Genomic DNA, 26,657 nt, shown 5'->3' with positions numbered 1-26,657 from the left:
CAGAGGGTAGAGCGTACGACCCCTTATTACCCTGAACATGGGAACCACTAGAATACACACAGAGGGTAGAGCGTACGACCCCTTATTACCCTGAACATAGGAATCACTAGAATACACACAGAGGGTAGAGCGTACGACCCCTTATTACCCTGAACATGGAAACCACTAGAATACACACAGAGGGTAGAGCGTACGACCCCTTATTACCCTGAACATGGGAACCACTAGAATACACCCAGAGGGTAGAGCGTACGACCCCTTATTACCCTGAACATGGGAACCACTAGAATACACACAGAGGGTAGAGCGTACGACCCCTTATTACCCTGAACATGGGAACCACTAGAATACACCCAGAGGGTAGAGCGTACGACCCCTTATTACCCTGAACATGGGAACCACTAGAATACACCCAGAGGGTAGAGCGTACGACCCCTTATTACCCTGAACATGGGAACCACTAGAATACACACAGAGGGTAGAGCGTACGACCCCTTATTACCCTGAACATGGGAACCACTAGAATACACCCAGAGGGTAGAGCGTACGACCCCTTATTACCCTGAACATGGGAACCACTAGAATACACACAGAGGGTAGAGCGTACGACCCAGTACATCACTGGGGCCAAGCTTCCTGCCATCCAGGACCTTTATACTAGGCGTTGTCAGAGGAAGGCCCCAAAAGCATTTCACAGTAAAGTCAACACTTGTTGTATTCAGCATTTCACGGTAAGGTTGTTGTATTCGGTGCATGTGCCAAATAAAGTTTGATTTGATTGAGAGAAGTATATGTATATCTAATCATAAATAACAGTCAGAATACACACTGACTTAGTGATTCCAGTATTATAGAGTATTCTACCCTACACACTCCTACCCCATGTGTCTTAGTAATGACTTTCATACGGCCAGTCTTTAATACTCAGGGTTTAGCTGGGGGACAACGGAGGCCATTGTTCTGTAGTGCTTCACTGCCAGACTGTCTGTGTGTGTGTGACTGTGTGTGTACAGCCCTAACCAGCTAGTTTCTCAGTCCTCCACGCTGTAGAAGGTCCGTTAACACTAGCCTCCATCTCCCATGTCTTCACCCTCACACTGATACAGTTTCTCAGTCCTCCACGCTGTAGAAGGTCCGTAAACACTAGCCTCCATCTCCCATGTCTTCACCCTAACCAGCTAGTTTCTCAGTCCTACACGCTGTAGAAGGTCCGTTAACACTAGCCTCCATCTCCCATGTCTTCACCCTCACACTGATACAGTTTCTCAGTCCTACACGCTGTAGAAGGTCCGTTAACACTAGCCTCCATCTCCCATGTCTTCACCCTAACCAGCTAGTTTCTCAGTCCTCCACGCTGTAGAAGGTCCGTTAACACTAGCCTCCATCTCCCATGTCTTCACCCTCACACTGATACAGTTTCTCAGTCCTCCACGCTGTAGAAGGTCTGTTAACACTAGCCTCCATCTCCCATGTCTTCACCCTAACCAGCTAGTTTCTCAGTCCTCCACGCTGTAGAAGGTCCGTAAACACTAGCCTCCATCTCCCATGTCTTCACCCTAACCAGCTAGTTTCTCAGTCCTCCACGCTGTAGAAGGTCCGTTAACACTAGCCTCCATCTCCCATCTCTTCACCCTAACCAGCTAGTTTCTCAGTCCTACACGCTGTAGAAGGTCCGTTAACACTAGCCTCCATCTCCCATGTCTTCACCCTCACACTGATACAGTTTCTCAGTCCTCCACGCTGTAGAAGGTCCGTTAACACTAGCCTCCATCTCCCATGTCTTCACCCTCACACTGATACAGTTTCTCAGTCCTCCACGCTGTAGAAGGTCCGTAAACACTAGCCTCCATGTCTTCACCCTCACACTGATACAGTTTCTCAGTCCTCCACGCTGTAGAAGGTCTGTAAACACTAGCCTCCATCTCCCATGTCTTCACCCTAACCAGCTAGTTTCTCAGTCCTACACGCTGTAGAAGGTCTGTTAACACTAGCCTCCATCTCCCATGTCTTCACCCTCACACTGATACAGTTTCTCAGTCCTCCACGCTGTAGAAGGTCCGTAAACACTAGCCTCCATCTCCCATGTCTTCACCCTAACCAGCTAGTTTCTCAGTCCTACACGCTGTAGAAGGTCCGTTAACACTAGCCTCCATCTCCCATGTCTTCACCCTAACCAGCTAGTTTCTCAGTCCTCCACGCTGTAGAAGGTCCGTTAACACTAGCCTCCATCTCCCATGTCTTCACCCTCACACTGATACAGTTTCTCAGTCCTCCACGCTGTAGAAGGTCTGTTAACACTAGCCTCCATCTCCCATGTCTTCACCCTAACCAGCTAGTTTCTCAGTCCTCCACGCTGTAGAAGGTCCGTTAACACTAGCCTCCATCTCCCATGTCTTCACCCTCACACTGATACAGTTTCTCAGTCCTCCACGCTGTAGAAGGTCTGTTAACACTAGCCTCCATCTCCCATGTCTTCACCCTAACCAGCTAGTTTCTCAGTCCTCCACGCTGTAGAAGGTCTGTTAACACTAGCCTCCATCTCCCATGTCTTCACCCTCACACTGATACAGTTTCTCAGTCCTCCACGCTGTAGAAGGTCCGTAAACACTAGCCTCCATCTCCCATGTCTTCACCCTAACCAGCTAGTTTCTCAGTCCTACACGCTGTAGAAGGTCCGTTAACCTTAGCCTCCATCTCCCATGTCTTCACCCTCACACTGATACAGTTTCTCAGTCCTCCACGCTGTAGAAGGTCTGTTAACACTAGCCTCCATCTCCCATGTCTTCACCCTAACCAGCTAGTTTCTCAGTCCTCCACGCTGTAGAAGGTCCGTTAACACTAGCCTCCATCTCCCATGTCTTCACCCTAACCAGCTAGTTTCTCAGTCCTCCACGCTGTAGAAGGTCTGTTAACACTAGCCTCCATCTCCCATGTCTTCACCCTAACCAGCTAGTTTCTCAGTCCTCCACGCTGTAGAAGGTCCGTTAGCCTCCATCTCCCATGTCTTCACCCTCACACTGCTACAGTTTACATACAAACACACAGCCCAACGGTACAAACACACAGCCCAACGGTACAAATACACAGCCCAACGGTACAAATACACAGCCCAACGGTACAAACACACAGCCCAACGGTACAAACACACAGCCCAACGGTACAAACACACAGCCCAACGGTACAAACACACAGCCCAACGGTACAAACACACAGCCCAACGGTACAAACACACAGCCCAACGGTACAAACACACAGCCCAACGGTAGAAACACACAGCCCAACGGTAGAAACACACAGCCCAACGGTAGAAACACACAGCCCAACGGTAGAAACCACACCGTCAAAGAGCTCTGTTCAGTTGTTGACTGAAGGTAAATCATCGACCTGACGGCTGGCTACTGCAGTAAATGTGTATTGTAGTTTAATGGTGTAAATGGCAGACAGCAGAGTAAACAGCTTTATCTCCTCAGACATCATCTACTGTCGTCATGGTAGTAGCTAATGAAATAACACTCACCCAAACACCCAGCACTGTGTCCCAACACGCTTACACTGTGTGTCTGTGAGGTAGGCATAGTACTGCCTGAAAAACACAGGGAGAAAACACCACCACAGGTCAGGACAAACACCGGATGTGAAGGCAGACTATGTGAATCAGTTTACCACAGACAGAGAGCTGTCCTCTCATAGCCATTAACTCTAGACATGTTGGACAAACACTGACGGTCAGACTGAGGAGTTTTCTGAAGACTGGTGCAGAAGGGGTGCAAATTGGGAGAGAGGGGGGGGAACAGAGGAGAGAGAGAGAGGGGGGGGGGGGGGAACAGAGGAGAGACAGAGGGGGGGGGGGGGAACAGAGGAGAGACAGAGGGGGGGGGGGAGAACAGAGGAGAGAGAGAGAGGGGGGGGGAGAACAGAGAGAGAGAGAGGGGGGGAGAACAGAGGAGAGAGAGAGAGGGGGGAGAACAGAGGAGAGAGAGAGAGGGGGGGGAGAACAGAGGAGAGAGAGAGGGGGGGGAGAACAGAGAAGAGAGAGAGAGGGTGGGGAGAACAGAGGAGAGAGGGGGGGAGGACAGAGGAGAGAAGGGGGGGAGGACAGAGGAGAGAGGGGGGGAGGACAGAGGAGAGAAAACAGAGGAGAGAGGGGGGAGGACAGAGGAGAGAGGGGGGGAGGACAGAGGAGAGAGGGGGGAGAACAGAGGAGAGAGGGGGGAGAACAGAGGAGAGAGGGGGGAGAACAGAGGAGAGAGGGGGGAGAACAGAGGAGAGAGGGGGGAGAACAGAGGAGAGAGGGGGGAGAACAGAGGAGAGAGGGGGGAGAACAGAGGAGAGAGGGTGGGAGAACAGAGGAGAGAGGGTGGGAGAACAGAGGAGAGAGGGGGGAGAACAGAGGAGAGAGGGGGGGAGAACAGAGGAGAGAGGGGGGGAGAACAGAGGAGAGAGGGGGGGAGAACAGAGGAGAGAGGGGGGGAGAACAGAGGAGAGAGGGGGGGAGAACAGAGGAGAGAGGGGGGGGATAACAGAGGAGAGATGGGGGGAGAACAGAGGAGAGATGGGGGGGAGAACAGAGGAGAGATGGGGGGGAGAACAGAGGAGAGATGGGGGGGAGAACAGAGGAGAGATGGGGGGGAGAACAGAGGAGAGATGGGGGGGAGAACAGAGGAGAGATGGGGGGGAGAACAGAGGAGAGATGGGGGGGAGAACAGAGGAGAGATGGGGGGGAGAACAGAGGAGAGATGGGGGGGGGAGAACAGAGGAGAGATGGGGGGGGGAGAACAGAGGAGAGATGGGGGGGGGAGAACAGAGGAGAGATGGGGGGAGGAGAACAGAGGAGAGATGGGGGGAGAACAGAGGAGAGATGGGGGGAGAACAGAGGAGAGATGGGGGGAGAACAGAGGAGAGAGGGGGGGAGAACAGAGGAGAGAACAGAGGAGAGAGGGGGGGAGAACAGAGGAGAGAGGGGGGGAGAGATCAGCCCAGATGAGGGGTGAGGTTCCTACCTCACGGTGGGAGCTGTGATGATGCCGATGAAGAGGATCCGACACCAGCTGAGGGCGTGGCACGCCGGGAACACAAATATGTGCTTCAGGAAGAATGTGTTCAACTCTGTCAGCTATGGAGAAACAGAGAGAGTTATCACAGACACCATCACAAAGCTACCCCCTACACAGGGCACTACAGAGGGCTCTAATCACACTGAATACAGCTACTAATTATTAGATTTTTTTGTAATTTAACTAGGGAAGTCAGTTAAGAACAAATTCATATTTACAATGACGGCCTAGGAACAGTTGGTTAACTGCCTTGTTCAGGGGCAGAATGACAGATGTTTCCCTTGTCAGCTCGGGGATTTGATCTAGCAACCTTTTGGTTACTGGCCCAATGCTCTAACAACCAGGCTACCTGCCACCTCAACTAACTCCTCCCTCTCGCTCTACCTCCCAAATGAGGAAGTAGAATACATAGCCTAGCTATGCAATACAGTGAACCTGAACCATGTCAACATTTGGACCCACTCACAGTTTGACCCTGCACTTCTCATCATCCACAGTACAGCATAATGAAGAGACTGGAACCAGACTGTCTCAACACGCTGTCATTTGGCCCTGAGCCTGTGTGTGTGTGTGTGTGTGTGTGTGTGTGTGTGTGTGTGTGTGTGTGTGTGTGTGTGTGTGTGTGTGTGTGTGTGTGTGTGTCTCAGTGTAGAGATAGGCTCAGGGCCAAATAAGACTGTCTAGAGGCCCTCTGGAGAGAAAGCAGCTAAACTGTAGCTACTACTGAGGACTCTCTCTCTCTACCTTCACTCTCCCCTTCTCCCTACTCACCCACCCCTCCACTCTCACCCCCCACCCCTCTTCAAGCTCCTCTCAAAGAGTGGGTAATTACTATTTCAAGCCCCCAGAGTGTTAGGAACAGGAGACAGAGGGAGGGAGGGAGAGGAGAGACTAGTCCATTTCAAGAGAAGCTGCTCAGCTTTTCATCGCCATGGCAGCCAGTATTGAGGATAAGGGGGGGTGAAGGAGTATTGGCAGCTATGGTGGGCTCTCTGGCTGGGACCTGGTTTTGCCACAGTGTTCCCTAATGAATATGACCCTGGGTTAATGATGGAAAGCACTGGAACTTATTGAAGTTCACCATCTTTCCATCCACCCCACGGTGTGGTGGGGCGCTGTCCCCCGTCCAGAAACTGTCCACCCAGTCACATGTCATCCGGCTAGTTTCTCACTCTTTAAGTAATGAGATTTCAATAAGAACACACCAGGCAGAATCCACATAAACACTCCCATCTATACACTCCCATCTATACACTCCCATCTATACAGTACCAGTATCTATACAGTAGTACCATCTATACAGTACAGTGTCTATACAGTAGTACCATCTATACAGTACAGTGTCTATACAGTAGTACCATCTATACAGTACAGTGTCTATACAGTAGTACCATCTATACAGTATCTATACAGTAGTACCATCTATACAGTACCATCATACAGTACCATCTATACAGTACAGTATCTATACAGTAGTACCATCTATACAGTACAGTATCTATACAGTAGTACCATCTATACAGTACAGTGTCTATACAGTAGTACCATCTATACAGTACAGTATCTATACAGTAGTACCATCTATACAGTACAGTATCATCTATACAGTACCATCATACAGTAGTACCATCTATACAGTACCATCTATACAGTACAATCTATACAGTACAGTACCATCTATACAGTACAGTACCATCTATACAGTATAATCTATACAGTACCATCTATACAGTACAGTACCATCTATACCGTACCATCTATACAGCACAGTATCATCTATACAGTACCATCTATACAGTACAGTACCATATATACAGCACCATCTATACAGTACAGTACCATCTATACAGTACCATCTATACAGTACAGTACCATCTATACAGTATCATCTATACAGTACAGTACCATCTATACAGTAGTATCATCTATACAGTAGTATCATCTATACAGTAGTATCATCTATACAGTACAGTATCTATACAGTACAGTATCTATACAGTACAGTATCTATACAGTACAGTATCTATACAGTACCATCTATACAGTACCATCATCTATACAGTATCAGTACCATCTATACAGTACCATCATCTATACAGTACCATCTATACAGTACCAGTACCATCTATACAGTACCAGTACCATCTATACAGTACCATCTATACAGTACAGTACCATCTATACCGTACCATCTATACAGTACCAGTACAGTACCATCTATACAGTACCATCTATACAGTACCAGTACAGTACCATCTATACAGTACCATCTATACAGTACAGTACCATCTATACAGTACAGTACCATCTATACAGTACAGTACCATCTATACAGTACCATCTATACAGTACAGTACCATCTATACAGTATCATCTATACAGTACAGTACCATCTATACAGTAGTATCATCTATACAGTACAGTATCTATACAGTACCATCTATACAGTACCATCATCTATACAGTATCATCTATACAGTACAGTATCATCTATACAGTACCATCTATACAGTACCAGTACCATCTATACAGTACCAGTACCATCTATACAGTACCATCTATACAGTACCAGTACAGTACCATCTATACAGTACCATCTATACAGTACCATCTATACAGTACAGTACCATCTATACAGTACCATCTATACAGTACCATCTATACAGTACCAGTACAGTACCATCTATACAGTACCATCTATACAGTACCATCTATACAGTACCATCTATACAGTACCATCTATACAGTACCAGTACCATCTATACAGTACCAGTACAGTACCATCTATACAGTACAGTACCATCTACAGTACAGTACCATCTATACAGTACCATCTATACAGTACCATCTATACAGTACCATCTATACAGTACAGTACCATCTATACAGTATCATCTATACAGTACTATCATCTATACAGTAGTATCTATACAGTAGTATCTATACAGTACAGTATCTATACAGTACCATCATCTATACAGTATCTATACAGTACCGTATCATCTATACAGTATCTATACAGTACCAGTACAGTACCATCTTTACAGTACCATCTATACAGTACCAGTACCATCTATACAGTACCATCTATACAGTACCATCTATACAGTACCATCTATACAGTACCATCTATACAGTACCATCTATACAGTACAGTACCATCTATACAGTATCATCTATACAGTACTATCATCTATACAGTAGTATCTATACAGTAGTATCTATACAGTACAGTATCTATACAGTACCATCATCTATACAGTATCATCTATACAGTATCTATACAGTACCAGTACAGTACCATCTTTACAGTACCATCTATACAGTACCAGTACCATCTATACAGTACCATCTATACAGTACCATCTATACAGTACCATCTATACAGTACCATCTATACAGTACCAGTACAGTACCATCTATACAGTACCATCTATACAGTACCATCTATACAGTACCAGCTATACAGTACCAGTACAGTACCATCTATACAGTACCATATATACAGTACCATCTATAGTAATGTCGGAGTCCAGAGTATAAATATATATATATACAGTACCATCTATACAGTCCCATCTATACAGTACCAGTACAGTACCATCTGTACAGTACCAGTCAAATGTTTGGACACACCTTCTCATTCCAGGGTTTTTCTTTATTTGTACTATTTTCTACATTGTAGAATAATAGTGAAGACATCAAAACTATGTAATAACACATCTGGAATCATGTAGTAAGTATTTTATATTTGAAATTCTTCAAGGTAGCCACCTTTTGCCTTGACAGATTTGCATTCTACAATTTAGAAAATAGTTTTAAAAAAGAAACCCTGGAATGAGTAGGTGTGTCCCAACTTCTGACTGGGAGTGTATAGATGGGAGTGTATAGATGATACTGTACTGTATAGATGGGAGTGTATAGATGGGAGTGTATAGATGGGAGTGTACTGTATAGATGGGAGTGTATAGGTGGGAGTGTATAGATGGGAGTGTATAGATGGGAGTGTACTGTATAGATGGGAGTGTATAGGTGGGAGTGTATAGGTGGGAGTGTATATGGGGATTCTGCCTGGCGTGTTCTTATTGAAATCTCATTACCTAAAGAGTGAGAAACTAGCCGGATGACATGTGACTGGGTGGACAGTTTCTGGACGGGGGACAGCGCCCCACCACACCGTGGTGGGTGGATGGATAGATGGTGAAGCACTGAATAAACTCCAGTGCTTTCCATCATTAACCCAGGGTCATATTCATTAGGGAACACCGTAGCGAAACCATTTTATATACCTAGTGCTAGCCGCTAACCCCTGTCAGGCCAGAACTCTGCATATACCTAGTGCTAGCCGCTAACCCCTGTCAGGCCAGAACTCCCCATATACCTAGTGCTAACAGCTAACCCCTGTCAGGCCAGAACTCCCCATATACCTAGTGCTAACAGCTAACCCCTGTCAGGCCAGAACTCCCCATATACCTCGTGCTAACAGCTAACCCCTGTCAGGCCAGAACTCCCCATATACAGTGCCTTGCGAAAGTATTCGGCCCCCTTGAACTTTGCAACCTTTTGCCACATTTCAGGCTTCAAACATAAAGATATAAAACTGTATTTTTTGTGAAGAATCAACAACAAGTGGGACACAATCATGAAGTGGAACGACATTTATTGGATATTTCAAACTTTTTTAACAAATCAAAAACTGAAAAATTGGGCGTGCAAAATTATTCAGCCCCTCTACTTTCAGTGCAGCAAACTCTCTCCAGAAGTTCAGTGAGGATCTCTGAATGATCCAATGTTGACCTAAATGACTAATGATGAGAAATACAATCCACCTGTGTGTGATCAAGTCTCCGTTTAAATGCACCTGCACTGTGATAGTCTCAGAGGTCCGTTAAAAGCGCAGAGAGCATCATGAAGAACAAGGAACACACCGAGATACTGTTGTGAAGAAGTTTAAAGCCGGATTTGGATACAAAAAGATTTCCCAAGCTTTAAACATCCCAAGGAGCACTGTGCAAGCGATAATATTGAAATGGAAGGAGTATCAGACCACTGCAAATCTACCAAGACCTGGCCGTCCCTCTAAACTTTCAGCTCATACAAGGAGAAGACTGATCAGAGATGCAGCCAAGAGGCCCATGATCACTCTGGATGAACTGCAGAGATCTACAACTGAGGTGGGAGACTCTGTCCTTAGGACAACAATCAGTCGTATATTGCACAAATCTGGCCTTTATGGAAGAGTGGCAAGAAGAAAGCCATTTCTTAAAGATATCCATAAAAAGTGTCATTTAAAGTTTGCCACAAGCCACCTGGGAGACACACCAAACGTGTGGAAGAAGGTGCTCTGGTCAGATGAAACCAAAATTGAACTTTTTGGCAACAATGCAAAACGTTATGTTTGGCGTAAAAGCAACACAGCTGAACACACCATCCCCACTGTCAAACATGGTGGTGGCAGCATCATGGTTTGGGCCTGCTTTTCTTCAGCAGGGACAGGGAAGATGGTTAAAATTGATGGGAAGATGGATGGAGCCAAATACAGGACCATTCTGGAAGAAAACCTGATGGAGTCTGCAAAAGACCTGAGACTGGGACGGAGATTTGTCTTCCAACAAGACAATGATCCAAAACATAAAGCAAAATCTACAATGGAATGGTTCAAAAATAAACATATCCAGGTGTTAGAATGGCCAAGTCAAAGTCCAGACCTGAATCCAATCGAGAATCTGTGGAAAGAACTGAAAACTGCTGTTTACAAATGCTCTCCATCCAACCTCACTGAGCTCGAGCTGTTTTGCAAGGAGGAATGGGAAAAAATTTCAGTCTCTCGATGTGCAAAACTGATAGAGACATACCCCAAGCGACATACAGCTGTAATCGCAGCAAAAGGTGGCGCTACAAACTATTAACTTAAGTTTGCTGAATAATTTTGCACGCCCAATTTTTCAGTTTTTGATTTGTTAAAAAACTTTGAAATATCCAATAAATGTCGTTCCACTTCATGATTGTTCCACTTCATTTCAATATTATCGCTTGCACAGTGCTCCTTGGGATGTTTAAAGCTTGGGAAATGTTTTTGTATCCAAATCCGGCTTTAAACTTCTTCACAACAGTATCTCGGACCTGCCTGGTGTGTTCTTCATGCTCTCTGCGCTTTTAACGGACCTCTGAGACTATCACAGTGCAGGTGCATTTAAACGGAGACTTGATTACACACAGGTGGATTGTATTTCTCATCATTAGTCATTTAGGTCAACATTGGATCATTCAGAGATCCTCACTGAACTTCTGGAGAGAGTTTGCTGCACTGAAAGTAAAGGGGCTGAATAATTTTGCACGCCCAATTTTTCAGTTTTTGATTTGTTAAAAAAGTTTGAAATATCCAATAAATGTCGTTCCACTTCATGATTGTGTCCCACTTGTTGTTGATTCTTCACAAAAATACAGTTTTATATCTTTATGTTTGAAGCCTGAAATGTGGCAAAAGGTCGCAAAGTTCAAGGGGGCCGAATACTTTCGCAAGGCACTGTACCTAGTGCTAACAGCTAACCCCTGTCAGGCCAGAACTCCCCATATACCTAGGGCTAACAGCTAACCCCTGTCAGGCCAGAATACCCCACATACCTAGTGCTAACAGCTAACCCCTGTCAGGCCAGAACTCCCCATATACCTAGGGCTAACAGCTAACCCCTGTCAGGCCAGAATACCCCACATACCTAGTGCTAACAGCTAACCCCTGTCAGGCCAGAATACCCCACATACCTAGTGCTAACAGCTAACCCCTGTCAGGCCAGAACTCCCCATATACCTAGTGCTAACAGCTAATCCCTGTCAGGCCAGAATTCCCCACATACCTAGTGCTAACAGCTAACCCCTGTCAGGCCAGAATTCCCCACATACCTAGTGCTAACCACTAACCCCTGTCAGGCCAGAACTCCCCATATACCTAGTGCTAACAGCTAACCCCTGTCAGGCCAGAACTCCCCGTATACCTCGTGCTAACAGCTAACCCCTGTCAGGCCAGAACTCTGCATATACCTCATGCTAACAGCTAACCCCTGTCATGCCAGAACTCTGCATATACCTCGTGCTAACAGCTAACCCCTGTCAGGCCAGATCTCCCCGTATACCTAGTGCTAACAGCTAACCCCTGTCAGGCCAGAACTCCCCATATACCTTGTGCTAACAGCTAACCCCTGTCAGGCCAGAACTCCCCATATACCTAGTGCTAACAGCTAACCCCTGTCAGGCCAGAACTCCCCATATACCTAGTGCTAACAGCTAACCCCTGTCAGGCCAGAACTCCCCATATACCTAGTGCTAACAGCTAACCCCTGTCAGGCCAGAACTCCCCATATACCTAGTGCTAACAGCTAACCCCTGTCAGGCCAGAACTCCCCATATACCTAGTGCTAACAGCTAACCCCTGTCAGGCCAGAACTCCCCATATACCTAGTGCTAACAGCTAACCCCTGTCAGGCCAGAACTCCTCGTATACCTAGTGCTAACAGCTAACCCCTGTCAGGCCAGAATTCCCCATATACCTAGTGCTAACAGCTAACCCCTGTCAGGCCAGAACTCCCCATATACCTAGTGCTAACAGCTAACCCCTGTCAGGCCAGAACTCCTCGTATACCTAGTGCTAACAGCTAACCCCTGTCAGATCACCCCGTATACCTAGTGCTAACAGCTAACCCCTGTCAGGCCAGAACTCCTCGTATACCTAGTGCTAACAGCTAACCCCTGTCAGATCACCCCGTATACCTAGTGCTGTCAGATAGACAGATGACCAGGGCCCTAAAGTAGTGCACTATAGGGTGTTATTGGACATGGGTACATTAGAAATAGAATGACAGTTGTACGTTTGAAACCAGGAACATACCTGCCAGATGATCATGAAGAGGTAGACCCCGGTGACGCGCTGCAGGGAAGACTTGGGGTCAAACCAGCGGACGTAGGTCCAGCTAGCCGGGGTGAACTGGAGCGCAGCACGTTTGATCTTCCCTGTCGTGGTGTGGATGTCCCTGGACAGGTAGAGACACACACACACGGCAGAAGAGTTAACAAGGCTTGTGAATAGACATACAATAAGATAAGTAACACACAGCTAACTAGGATGAAAACAATGCCATTACATAAATCATTCAAGGCCACCTCATTACCGGGCAACGGGCCTCATTATACTAAACGAAAGCTAAACTGTAAGTGCCTCTGGATCAGAAAGTCTGATAAATGACTAAAAAGGTCAATGTAAAAATGTAGGAAGTCAATTTCCCTACGGTTTTGTTTCTGAGACGTGAACAAATGTCACTCAATTCCCTAGAGAAAGTAAGTAGCCTTGTCTGAGCCAGAAACAGATCTCCTGTTTAGGTAGCGCGAGGCGGCTTGACCAACAAGTACACCCCCTGGACAGGACGCTATTGCAGAGCCCCATGGGGCCTGGTCAAAAGAACTGCTCTTTACAGGGAAAAGGGTGCCAATTGTGACACAGCCAGTAAAGCGAGGGAGGGAGGGGACCTACATGCTGGAGGCCCAGTGGTAGGGCTGAGGACCTACATGCTGGAGGCCCAGTGGTAGGGCTAGGAGGACCTACATGCTGGAGGCCCAGTGGTAGGGCTAGGAGGACCTACATGCTGGAGGCCCAGTGGTAGGGCTAGGAGGACCTACATGCTGGAGGCCCAGTGGTAGGGCTAGGAGGACCTACATGCTGGAGGCCCAGTGGTAGGGCTAGGAGGACCTACATGCTGGAGGCCCAGTGGTAGGGCTGAGGACCTACATGCTGGAGGCCCAGTGGTAGGGCTAGGAGGACCTACATGCTGGAGGCCCAGTGGTAGGGCTAGGAGGACCTACACTACAGAGCCAAAAGTATGTGGACACCCCTTCATATTAGCAGGTTCGGTATTTTCAGCTACACCCGTTTGCTGACCTGTATATAAAATCTAGCATACAGCCATGCAATCTCCATAGACACACATTGGCAGTAGAATAGCCCGTACTGAAGAGCTCAGTGACTATCAACGTGGCACCGTCATAAGATGCCACCTTTCCAACAAGTCAGTTCATCACATTTTTGCCCTGCTAGAGCTGCCCCGGTCAACTGTAAGAGCTGTTATTGTGAAGTGGAAACATCTAGGAGCAACAACAGCTCAGTCGTGAAGTGGTAGGCCACACAAGCTCACAGAACAGGACCGCCGAGTGCTGAAGCGCATAAAAATTGTCTGTCCTCGGTTTCAACACTGACAACGAGTTCCAAACTGCCTCTGGAAGCAACGTCAGCACAAGAACTGTTCGTCGCGAGCTTCCTGAAATGGGTTTCCATGGCCGAGCTGCCGCACACAAACCTAAGATCACCATGCGCAATGCCAAGCTTCGGCTAGAGTGGTGTAAGGCGATCCACCATTGGACTCTGGAAAAGTGGAAACGTGTTCTCTGGAGTGATGAATCACCACGCTTCACCATCTGGCAGTAAGATGGAAGAATCTGGGTTTCACAGAATAATGGTCTGGGTCTGTTTTTTTATGGTTCGGGCTAGGCCTCTTAGTTCCAGTGAAGGGAAATCTTAAAGCTACAGCATACAATAAAATGCTAGATGACTCTGTGCTACTAACTTTGTGGCAAACGTTTGGGAACGGCCCTTTCCTGTTTCAGCAACGGCCCCGACCCCACTAATGCTCATGGCTGAATGGAAGCAAGTCCCCACAGCAATGTTCCAACATCTAGTGGAAAGCCTTCTCAGAATTGTGGAGGCTGTTATTTGCAGAAAAGGGGGAGGGGGGCGCTAACTAAATTTTTATGCCCATGATTTTGGAATGAGATGTTTGATGAGTAGGTGTCCATATACTTTTGTGTACATGGTGGAGGCCCAGTGGTAGGGTTAGGGTTATGGGTAGCTGCTGGATGGAGGCCCAGTGATAGGGTTAGGGTTATGGGTACCTACTTGATGGAGGCCCAGTGATAGGGTTATGGGTACCTGCTTGATGGAGGCCCAGTGGTAGGGTTATGGGTACCTACTTGATGGATGCCCAATGACAGGGTTATGGGTACCTGCTTGATGGAGGCCCAGTAGTAGGGTTATGGGTACCTACTTGATGGAGGCCCAGTAGTAGGGTTATGGGGTACCTACTTGATGGAGGCCCAGTGGTAGGTCCTCATCTCCAGGAAGCGACAGACAGTCATACCCATCCAGATGCCTCCTCCATTACACAACAGGATGTCCAGGATCAGCTGGTCCCACCAGCACTCAGCAAAGTTAGGCAGCAGGTGCATGAAGAACAGCTGAGGAGGAGAGGATGAGGAGGGGGAAAATAGGGAGAGGAAGAGTAATAATTTATACCTCTCCTAAACTCCTTCTCTGACACTCTCCTAACCAAATGTTCTGACATTTGGTGTTTGTGTGTGTTCGTGCTTTGGGGTGTTTGTGTACCTCAGTGAGCTCCCAGGTGATGCTGATGGTCCAACAGAGGCCGTAGCTGCGGATGAGCAGGGCCTTCATGCCCCAGCCCCAGAAGTGACTGAAGGCGAATATGTCAAAGTGGCTCAGGATTCGCTCCCAGGTGATCACGTGACAGTTCACTGCATACTCCTACAAGCAGAGCACAGCGGCCAGAGACGACATCAACACTAGCCAATCAGAACAAGAGCATGAGGAAGTGAGTGTTGGTGCTAGAAGAGGGCTGTATCCTGTTTCTCCACCCTTTTCCCCCAAAGTGTGGACTTGCACACTTCCCATCATGGATTAAAAGCATTGGATTGGTGTAAGTATTGGCTGGAGGGAGTTTCACAATTGTTAAAAGGCATGCCGGGAAGTGTGCACCTCAGGTGGAGAATCAGGAAGTAGCCGAGGTCAATGTGCTAACCAAGAGACTGATAGCTAAGAGATCAGAAACTGACAGTAAAGAAAGTGTGCGTCCCAAATGGCACTCTATTCCCCTATTATAGTGCACTACTTTTGACCACGGGGCTCTAGTGAAAAGTAGTGCACTCCATAGGGAACAGGGTGAGTTGGGAAGCAACCAGAGACTGATAGGAGAGCAAGGCTGCTGCTTACTCACCATGATGTCAGCCTCCCGGGTGGCGTAGCGCAGGTTGGGGTCCAGCCAGTACATGACGTTCTTCACCTGCTCCCAGTTTAGGAAGATGATGAACACCAGGAACAGGAAGTACAGCACACTCAGACCTGACCATAAAAGGGAGATGTCAGATTAGGCAGAATCTCATTCAATCAGGGCTGAACTGGTTTCAGCAATTTAGAAAGCCCTTTTTACATCAACAGTTGTCAGAAAGTAGGCCTAAACCCCAAAGAGCAACTGAAGCCGAAGCACAGTGGCCAGGAAACACTCCCTAGAAGGAAGGAACCTATAAAGAAACCTAGAGAGATTACCAACTCTCATGAATTGGGTGGATAATTCATGGTTAAACTCATTCAAAGTGAACTGGAATGGTAGCTAGGCCTATACAAAAAAAGGGATTGTTATATTTGTCACTTACCGAAAACTATTCGCCATATCGCCGGATGTGGTCTGGTAAATGGTCCTAGAGAGAGAAGTGTCAAAATATTGAATCAACAACTTCATCCACACTTAAGAGTTCCAAGGCTGGTGTACAATGACACGTAGAGATGTCTGACACGTAGAGATGTCTGACACGTAGAGATGTCTGACACGTAGAGATGTCTGACACGTAGAACGTTTTATGAACACAGACAACAGTCACCCTCGAAGCATCGTTACCCACCAAGCCACGGCCCTTGCAGAGTAAGGGAAACAACTACTTCATCTCAGAGCGAGTGACATCACCGTTTCAAACGCTACTACCACGCACTAGCTAGCCATTTCACAGCGGTTACACTAGCACCCTATTCCCTATATAGTGCACTACTTTTGACCAGAGCCCAGGTCTGAAGTAGTGCACTATATAGGGGAAAAAGGTGCCATTTGATGTCAGAAGCAACTTGGACAACCTTGTCCTTACCGTTAGGGAAGGCCAGAACACTGATGACCAGGAAGAAGGAGAGGACCAGGATGAGGCCCACCCACAAGTTGGCGTCTTCGTTTGTCTCATCCCTAACATAACAAAAAGGCAAGGATTATTAACACAAACCAAAACCAGCATTATGACATTTCAGAGTCAGTGAGATGAAAACAGTTCTAAAACTGATGCACTGATTGGACAGGTGGGTTTGAAACCCAAATTCTACTCCCACCTCTGTCCCCACATAGCCTGCTGTACAGTGCTCTCCTTCAATCACACTTATGAAAGACCAGTGAGAGGGCTGAAATGATATTATAATTCACTCATCAGTGCTGGTTGACCTACTCCTGACACCCCCCCCATTCCATTTGGTTATTGAGGATAAACCACTCTTGATGAGAGCAGCAGATAAGGGATATGTCCCTAATGGCACCCCATTCCACATAGTGAAATACTTTTGACCAGGGCGCTATATGGAATAGGATGCCATTTGGACACAGCCAAGCTGTACATCATGGGCTGCGTTCAGTACGCAAAAACGTAGTGGAAACGGTGCTGTACGAACGACAAGTTGAAAACCGGGAGAGGTTGGGTTGCGAGTTCAAAATGCACCGCTCTCCTTTAAATACGTAACTCGTTGCTTCAACCACAGCCTGCCACACCCAACAAACGGCGCAAAGGTACCTCAAAGACTGTTCAAGAACGTTCAATGCAAACGGTTCCGCAACGTAGCAAATGTTCAATCGAACTGAACGCACCCATGATGTAAGAAACGGCTAGATGCATCTTGCAGATAAAAATGGACCACCAGGAACAAGGAAGGGAGATCCTTCCCCACCGTATAGAAAAGATACAAACGTGGCACGTTGTCACAATGTAGCTACAAATTGCAAATAATCAGCCCACTTGCTACATCGAAACCAAACAAATATTCTCCTTCATTAGAGACGAGAGCGAGGAGCCAGATGGTCAGTCCCGCACCAGAGAACTTAAGCTAGCTAACTACTTCATCGAAAGACCTTAGTTACACATGTCAATAGTCGGAAATACTAGCGAACGTAATTACTTTTTGACTGCATAAACAAACACTTAGCTGCTCTGGCAGTTGGCCCAGTCAATATCGTTAGCATATAGCTAGCTAGTGTTAACTACCGGTAGTTAACTGGCTAGGCACTCTACTTACCTTGTAAATGCGAAATACATCAAGCTGAGCACTGTGCATGTTAACAGTGTTATTGTGTGCGGCTTATAGAAAAAGTCCAGTGTAATATCCTCCACTTGCTGCTCGTTGATCATACGGAAATGCATCCTGTAGTTCACATCATCTTTGCCTATAGTCCGCGATTCGTACCCATATCCGGACGCCATAATTGCGGGAGCGTGACCAGAGGAATCCGCTTCACCTCCTGCGGGCTCCTTTAGATTGACATTTAGACGTTCAGCGAAATTAATGATTCATGTTGTCCACTAGTAAAGACCAGACGCTCGTCCGTTAAATATGTGCGCAACAGCACAACCTAAAGAAAAACAGAGTCAAGAATGAACTGCTGCCTTCTTGCGAGTGCGAACATCACGGGTTAACTGAAACGTTTTAGGGGAAAATAAACTCTCGATTTTTTGATTGGTTTGTAAGTCTAGGGGAGTGCCACTATGGAAAGTCGAAGGGTTCAGTTTATGAGATCAGTCACGCGCTATTTTCTTAACGTTTGTAAACCACCAAGGCAAACCCACATAAATAGAATGGATTATATTTCTATGGGTAAACCAAGGTCAGTTCCACACCGCGTGAGGTTATTTACGTTCATGTCACAGGAGGGTAAAGAGTAATATGAATATTTTCCAACCACAAGCATTGATGTCATGAGTGTCCTAACCTACATTATTCCTAACCTACATTAGTTATCTGAAAAGTGGGAGAGATCGTCGTCAAATCACTGCATTATGAAAATGCATTAGTAAAATGGATATCATTATCATTCTCTGTAAGGGCTTCACATAATGTATGAAAAACCATCAGTATGGACATTATAATAATAGAATAGAACATAATGGAATAAAACAACGTTATTCTACTGTCCACTAAGTCTGGGAATCGCCAGGGATGTCACGATTAGATATTATCACGATAACTTTGGTGCGAACACCCAGAACAATGATTTGGTGTAGAGGTGCTGACTAAGTGCAAAGAAACTGTAAGCTATAAAAACAAAGAAAGATAGTCACACTCTATATATAAAACTCCCAGTCATTTATCGGGTAAAACACCAACGTTTTGGTCACCCTGAAGAAGGCACAGTGAGGCAGAAACGTTGGTGTTTTACCCAATACATTACTGTGAATTTATACATAGAATGTGTGACTCTCTCTGTTTATTTTCATACCAAACATATTGCTCACCATATGCTGTTGTCTGTGATACAATATGTCTGTACCATGTTTTGTGCTGCTACCATGTTGTGTTGCCACCATGTTGTTGTCATGTTGTGTTGCTACCATGTTGTTGTCATGTTGTGTTGCCACCATGTTGTTGTCATGTTGTGTTGCTACCATGTTGTTGTCAAGTTGTGTTGCTACCATGTTGTTGTCATGTTGTGTTGCTACCATGTTGTTGTCATGTTGTGTTGCTACCATATTGTTGTCATGTTGTGTTGCTACCATGTTGTTGTCATGTTGTGTTGCTACCATGTTGTTGTCATGTTGTGTTGCTACCATATTGTTGTCATGTTGTGTTGCTACCATGTTTTTGTCATGTTGTGTTGCTACCATATTGTTGTAATGTTGTGTTGCTACCATATTGTTGTCATGTTGTGTTGCTACCATGTTGTTGTCATGTTGTGTTGCTACCATGTTGTTCTCATGTTGTGTTACTACCATGTTGTTGTCATGTTGTGTTGCTACCATGCTGTGTTGTCATGTGTTGCTGCCTTGCTATGTTGTTGTCTTAGGTATCTCTTTATGTACAGTAGTGTTGTGTTGTCTCTCTTGTCTTGATGTGTGTTTTGTCCTAAATATACATATATATTTGGAGCCCTGCCCTGTCCCCATAAATAAGAATGTGTTCTTAACTGGCTTGCCTAGTTAAATAAAGGTACAATTAAAATTAAAAAGATCCATGAGAAAAACACGTTTTGATCAGTCATGGAAATAAAAGTGCTGAAAACCAACTGGCTCCCTATTTAAAAAGAAGACGGAGAACAAGCTATGAAGGATAAATACTGTAGTTTTGGAGCAGGTACAGACAACAAGAGCAAAAATAATATTGCAAAAATGTCAAAATGATACGATATATTGTCAAAAAGAATATCCTGATATGTACCTGTTTCGATTATTTCCCCCATCACTACTGTCTACTGTCAACCGGACTAATGGTCTCTTGTTTACCAACTAAACATCATAATGACTCTATTGCCTCACAGTCTGGTATTTTTGCACATAGCCTAATGTTATCTATTTCTGTGCCTCTGACACCCTCAAGTGGCGACTTTTAGGGCTTGATAAAGCCTATCAGAAACAAAACAACATGTATCTGTTCTTTTACCAGGTAAATTGACTGAGAACATGTTCTCATTTACAGAAATGACCTGGGGAATAGTTACAGGGGAGAGGAGGGGGATTAATGAGCCAATTTGTAACTGGGGATTATTAGGTGACTGTGATGGTTTGAGGGCCAGATTGGGAATTTAGCCAGGGCACCGGGGTTAACACCCCTACTCTTAGTATAAGTGCCATGGGATCTTTAATGACCTCAGAGAGTCAGGACACCCGTTTAAGTTCACATCTGAAAGACAGCTCCCTACACAGGGTAGTGGGATATTTTTTTAGACCAGAGGAAAAAGTGCCTCCTACTGGCCCTCCAACACCACTTCCAGCAGCATCTGGTCTCCCATCCAGGAACTGCCCAGGACCAACCCTGCTTAGCTTCAGAAGCAAGCCAGCAATGGTACGCAGGGTGGTATGCTGCTGGCAAAATAGTTTCAGCCCAGTCAAAGCACCTCTCTATCCTGGCACCCCAATGGTAGAACCAGCTTCCCCTTGAAGTTAGGACAGCAGAGTCCCTTCTCATCTTCTGAAAACATCTGAACCCCCCTCCGCCCCCCCAAAATGCTTTCGTGAACTAACACTTGACTTTCCCCTACTAGCTCTGACTTTACTGATTAGCTCTGGGATGTTGCCTGTGCTTAGCTCCATTCCATGTATTTTGTATCCTGAAAAGCTACCCCGTCCTTAACAATTACAAACATCAAATCAAATTGTATTTGTCACATGCGAAAAAATACAACAGAAGTATTCGTGCTTCTACACCTGCATTGCTTGCTGTTTGGGGTTTTAGGCTGGGTTTCTGTACAGCACTTTGTTATATCAGCTGATGTAAGAAGGGCTATATAAATACATTTTATTTGATGTAGATAATGCCGTTTTAAGAAAAAGTGTTAAGAAAAAAATAGATAAGTAAAAAGAAAAGTAAGAAATAATTAAAGAGCAGCAGTAAAGTAACAGTAGCGAGGCTATATACAAAGGGTACAGGTACAGAGTCAATGTGTTGGGGTTTGAGCTGTTTTGAAACTTCTCTTTTGTGGAACCTCACATGCACCCTGCTAACTCCCCAGAGGCCTGAGTGTTGTGCTTCTCATTCGCCATTCTGGGCAGTGTGGTGTAGGTGACACAGCATCAGCACATCAAGCCTAGACCCTAGACCTCTGTTAAAACAAACCTCAATTATGTCGAAAGAAATAGTTCCTCTCTGAGAGCTAATTTACTTCTCAGTCTCACCAAAATAAAATGCCTTAAAACATAAAATATATACTGTATATTCAATTAAAAATGAGGTATATCTTTTTATTTTTTGATCTTGCAATTCATTGGTGATCGTTTGTAGTTTAATAAGTCCTAGAGTTGGTTGGAAAATATTCTGTTCGCTTTGGTGCATAAAATATAGTTGTATTATTATGACAATGTGATCAGGAAGGAACGGAATTACAGGTATATTGTCACAACAAGAAGACATTAAACAATACATGTTTAAATTCATTTAAATCAGATACAAGTCAGATTAAAATATAACCAACATTTTCAAATGTCATATTGCATAATGCAATTGTAAGTAAAACATCTGTCATGATAATTAGCTTTCTCTTTGACAAACTGCTACAAAAAAATGTATGCAACGTTATTACTATTTCTCAGTAGAAGAACCCCGTATTTCTAAATTATATTCTGTATTTCATTTCCTTATTTGCACTTTTGAGACAGTGTCAAAATATCACTATTTTCCCGGGTGGCGCAGTGGTTAAGGGCGCTGTACTGCAGCGCCAGCTGTGCCACCAGAGAGCCTGGGTTCGCGCCCAGGCTCTGTTGTAAACCGGCCGCGACCGGGAGGTCCGTAAATTGTGACTTGTGAATTGGCACAAGTAAAACAAATGGCATACAAGATGATTCATTATTTCACTTAGTTATTTGTTGTTTGCTGCCAGTCCTTCAGGTTCATACCTCTTGCTTCAGGGTGACCATGGGCTAGAAAGAAACATTGCAAATGTATTTATTTATACCACACAGGAAGTTATCTTTGAGACCCATGTCTGTTTTTTGAGTGAGCCCTGCAAGGAATGTGTTGTTTGGTTATGCAGTGTGTCCCACTCAGTAAATACACTTGTCACAATAAATAAGTATATATTTAATTAAATGTACATAATAAAGTATAATAATAATAAAGTATAATAAGTATAATAAATGTATAACATATCACATGAATGTTCATCCCAGTCAGTATAATAAACAGTAGAGTCTCACATGAATGTTCATCCCAGTCAGTATAATAAACAGTAGAGTCTCACCAGAATGTTCAGCCCAGTCAGTATAATAAACAGTCTCACATGAATGTTCATCCCAGTCAGTATAATAAACAGTAGAGTCTCACATGAATGTTCATCCCAGTCAGTATAATAAACAGTAGAGTCTCACATGAATGTTCATCCCAGTCAGTATAATAAACAGTAGAGTCTCACATGAATGTTCATCCCAGTCAGTATAATAAACAGTAGAGTCTCACCAGAATGTTCATCCCAGTCAGTATAATAAACAGTAGAGTCTCACATGAATGTTCATCCCAGTCAGTATAATAAACAGTAGAGTCTCACATGAATGTTCATCCCAGTCAGTATAATAAACAGTAGAGTCTCACATGAATGTTCAGCCCAGTCAGTATAATAAACAGTAGAGTCTCACATTAATGTTCATCCCAGTCAGTATAATAAACAGTAGAGTCTCACCAGAATGTTCATCCCAGTCAGTATAATAAACAGTAGTCTCACCAGAATGTTCAGCCCAGTCAGTATAATAAACAGTAGAGTCTCACATGAATGTTCATCCCAGTCAGTATAATAAACAGTAGAGTCTCACCAGAATGTTCAGCCCAGTCAGTATAATAAACAGTAGTCTCACCAGAATGTTCAGCCCAGTCACTATAATAAACAGTAGAGTCTCACCAGAATGTTCAGCCCAGTCACTATAATAAACAGTAGAGTCTCACCAGAATGTTCAGCCCAGTCAGTATAATAAACAGTAGAGTCTCACCAGAATGTTCAGCCCAGTCACTATAATAAACAGTAGAGTCTCACCAGAATGTTCAGCCCAGTCAGTATAATAAACAGTAGAGTCTCACCAGAATGTTCAGCCCAGTCAGTATAATAAACGGAGTCTCACCAGAATGTTCAGCCCAGTCAGTATAATAAACAGTAGTCTCACCAGAATGTTCAGCCCAGTCAGTATAATAAACAGTCTCACCAGAATGTTCAGCCCTGTCACTATAATAAACAGTAGAGTCTCACCAGAATGTTCAGCCCAGTCAGTATAATAAACAGTCTCACCAGAATGTTCAGCCCAGTCACTATAATAACAGTAGTCTCACCAGAATGTTCAGCCCTGTCAGTATAATAAACAGTAGAGTCTCACCAGAATGTTCAGCCCAGTCAGTATAATAAACAGTAGTCTCACCAGAATGTTCAGCCCAGTCACTATAATAAACAGTAGAGTCTCACCAGAATGTTCAGCCCAGTCAGTATAATAAACAGTAGAGTCTCACCAGAATGTTCAGCCCAGTCAGTATAATAAACAGTAGAGTCTCACCAGAATGTTCAGCCCAGTCACTATAATAAACAGTAGAGTCTCACCAGAATGTTCAGCCCAGTCAGTATAATAAACAGAGTCTCACCAGAATGTTCAGCCCAGTCAGTATAATAAACAGAGTCTCACCAGAATGTTCAGCCCAGTCAGTATAATAAACAGTCTCACCAGAATGTTCAGCCCAGTCAGTATAATAAACAGTAGAGTCTCACCAGAATGTTCAGCCCAGTCAGTATAATAAACAGAGTCTCACCAGAATGTTCAGCCCTGTCACTATAATAAACAGTAGAGTCTCACCAGAATGTTCAGCCCAGTCAGTATAATAAACAGAGTCTCACCAGAATGTTCAGCCCAGTCAGTATAATAAACAGTAGAGTCTCACCAGAATGTTCAGCCCAGTCAGTATAATAAACAGTAGAGTCTCACCAGAATGTTCAGCCCAGTCAGTATAATAAACAGTAGAGTCTCACCAGAATGTTCAGCCCAGTCAGTATAATAAACAGAGTCTCACCAGAATGTTGAAGTGCTGTCTGCACACTGCTTTACTCTCCCAGTAGATCGCCACCATGGCAACAACCAGTTCAATGACCAGGGGAACCACAATTATCCATTTGATACCAGAAAATACCTGACAAAGAGAATAGTAACTTAATACACTTAATACACATGATTTTTTCTGGTTTCATTGTATGTTGATAAGCTACTGTGGTTTAGTATTTTGTTTGTGGAGAACATTTACACATAATTACTAAGCAAACAAACAATTCAGTATAATTGCAATGCTTGTACTATTCCACCTCATTAACAAATCAATACTAATTAATTAATTCAATGTAATAAACAAAAAAATAAGTAATTAACTCTGGAACCTCTTGATGGTCCCCGTAGAAACCATGAGAGGCATGGAGAGTGCAGAGAACAACAGCAGCTACTGTCCAGAAACAGCTGACAATGTTCAAGGAAAATGACAGTTTGGTCTGTTGGTAGTGGAGAAAAACATGTTTATGATATATTTGATGTGTAATATTTTCATAATAATTTATAATAATCTACAATGATTTCATATTTGATCCATGACTGAATGTAGATATATTTGTACAGCTGGAACTTACCACACACATACTTGGAGAATGACCTGCAGCATAGGTCAGCATTCCGGCAGCAACAAACTTTATAAAACAAAGATGTTTTTTTTGTTCCTTCATTATTTGAGAGACTGATGACAAATTCAATCAACAGTACATGTATTATCCTCATTGTAGAGTTCACACTTCACACACAATGCACACTGACGACAGGAGAGAATAACGGATAGAGACGACACAAAGCTTTGGTCCAACATCGGCTGTATCAACATGTGTCTATTCCAATAATTGACGATGACACAAACTACTTTGTGGGCTGATTGCAGTGGTTCTTACCAGGACACTGGGCATGGTGTAGATCAGAACTAATGGGCTGTGCTGGACAAACAGTAGCCCCAGAATCAAGACAAGGACTCCAGCAATGAGCTGAGCCGCCTAAGAAGAAGATGTAATCAGACAGATGAGAAAATATCCCGGAATCTGGCCCTTACATGAACATATACCAAATGTTCAACATAACTTCTGCTCATCAGGAATGTATTTTAATCATCCACAGATTAGCCTGAAGTACATTTCTAATCGGCTGTATAGGAACATGTTTGCCATTCGTACCCCCAGAGCTTTAGGCTGACCCTTGAGGAAGACCTTATAGACATCTTTGAAGACACAGTGGAAGTTCTCAGGCATCAGCTGGCCCTCCGGAGCATTTCTGAGACTGCCCAGAGGTATAGTGATGACCATGCACTCATCTGACTGAAATGTGTACTTCATTTACCTGGGAACAATACATTTCATTAAAAGGGAGAAAAATAAAATAAAAACTACTTTAGTGAATATAGAGGAAGACACGTGCTTCCAATGACATAATTAGTCAACCATTAATAGGTAATTAGTAGGCAATGCCTCCTCACAACTGGTCAAAATCACACGATGCACAATGATGATGTCATTGGAAACACATATATTCCTCTATATTTTTTTACTACAGAACATAGAAACGCACCATTTTCACATATGTTGATGTTGGGGTGGTGCTGGAGACGATGAATATGAACTTTCCCTTTATTAACACATCATGTAGACAATAACACTACTGATGTGATGAGGACACTGTAATGTAACATTACCAATAAAAACTACCGTAATAATGTTGCTGAAATAAACCATAAACTGTTGTAAGAACTCTATGGACATTGTAATTAAATGGAAACACGTCATGAATAATGGAAGGTAATAGCAGAACAAGGTTTCATGAAGTTTACAAACCTGCCGCTGTTCGTTTCTAACTTTATGGAGGAAGTCACACTTGGAGGGCGTCTGCGCTGGTCTGGTAAGTGATGGACAAAGACATTTTCATACACATGCACAGAGAGAGAGAGAGAGAGAGAGAGAGAGAGAGAGAGAACCAGAGAGAGAACCAGAGAGGGAG

The 26,657-nt window shown here is 44.5% G+C and overlaps 2 protein-coding genes across 10 annotated transcripts in view; both read right to left on the bottom strand.

Moving 5' to 3' along the window:
* The window catches only part of ptdss1a (phosphatidylserine synthase 1a), a 31,615-nt gene extending 12,983 nt beyond the window's left edge, over nt 1-18,632 (bottom strand). For 6 of the 8 annotated variants that reach the window (XM_036936400.1, XM_036936378.1, XM_036936394.1 and 3 more), the window contains exons 1-9: nt 18,208-18,392; nt 17,025-17,116; nt 16,542-16,586; nt 16,106-16,230; nt 15,478-15,636; nt 15,178-15,329; nt 12,937-13,078; nt 5,001-5,113; nt 3,518-3,583 (exon numbers count right to left, since the gene is read on the bottom strand). In XM_036936400.1, the coding sequence (XP_036792295.1) occupies nt 3,518-3,583; nt 5,001-5,113; nt 12,937-13,078; nt 15,178-15,329; nt 15,478-15,636; nt 16,106-16,230; nt 16,542-16,586; nt 17,025-17,116; nt 18,208-18,392 (1,079 nt within the window). Of the gene's footprint in view, nt 1-3,517; nt 3,584-5,000; nt 5,114-12,936; nt 13,079-15,177; nt 15,330-15,477; nt 15,637-16,105; nt 16,231-16,541; nt 16,587-17,024; nt 17,117-18,207 lie in introns of all 8 variants that reach the window. The other 2 variants (XM_036936359.1, XM_036936407.1) reach the window with 2 other exon arrangements.
* A 3,407-nt stretch (nt 18,633-22,039) lies between these two features.
* LOC110505995 (membrane-spanning 4-domains subfamily A member 4D) lies at nt 22,040-26,618 on the bottom strand. Of its 2 annotated transcripts, XM_036936327.1 has the most exons (7): nt 26,495-26,618; nt 25,841-26,003; nt 25,565-25,663; nt 25,256-25,312; nt 25,013-25,120; nt 24,655-24,771; nt 22,040-22,535 (listed from the first exon to the last, which is right to left on the bottom strand). In XM_036936327.1, the coding sequence occupies exons 2-7, from the start codon at nt 25,997-25,999 to the stop codon at nt 22,506-22,508; spliced, it is 570 nt and encodes a 189-aa protein (XP_036792222.1). In that variant the 5' UTR covers nt 26,000-26,003; nt 26,495-26,618; the 3' UTR covers nt 22,040-22,505. The 2 variants fall into 2 exon arrangements, with proteins under 2 accessions (XP_036792222.1, XP_036792212.1); XM_036936317.1 differs by lacking the exon at nt 26,495-26,618 and having other exon boundaries at nt 25,841-26,354.
* Between the last annotated feature and the right edge of the window lie 39 nt (nt 26,619-26,657).

The sequence above is a fragment of the Oncorhynchus mykiss genome, chromosome 2, assembly GCF_013265735.2.
Source record: "Oncorhynchus mykiss isolate Arlee chromosome 2, USDA_OmykA_1.1, whole genome shotgun sequence".
Lineage (NCBI taxonomy): Eukaryota > Metazoa > Chordata > Actinopteri > Salmoniformes > Salmonidae > Oncorhynchus > Oncorhynchus mykiss.
Note: the sequence above shows the minus strand (reverse complement) of the source record. Positions and strands in the feature narration are given on the sequence as shown.

Coding starts and splice junctions, on each gene's coding strand:
- LOC110505995 (XM_036936327.1), bottom strand. CDS start 25,999: ATGAAGTACACATTTCAGTCAGATGAGTGCATGGTCATCACTATACCT. Junction 25,664..25,840: donor GTCAGCCTAAAGCTCTGGGG/GTACGAATGGCA, acceptor TCTTCTTCTTAG/GCGGCTCAGCTCATTGCTGG. Junction 25,313..25,564: donor ACACCATGCCCAGTGTCCTG/GTAAGAACCACT, acceptor TGTTTTATAAAG/TTTGTTGCTGCCGGAATGCT.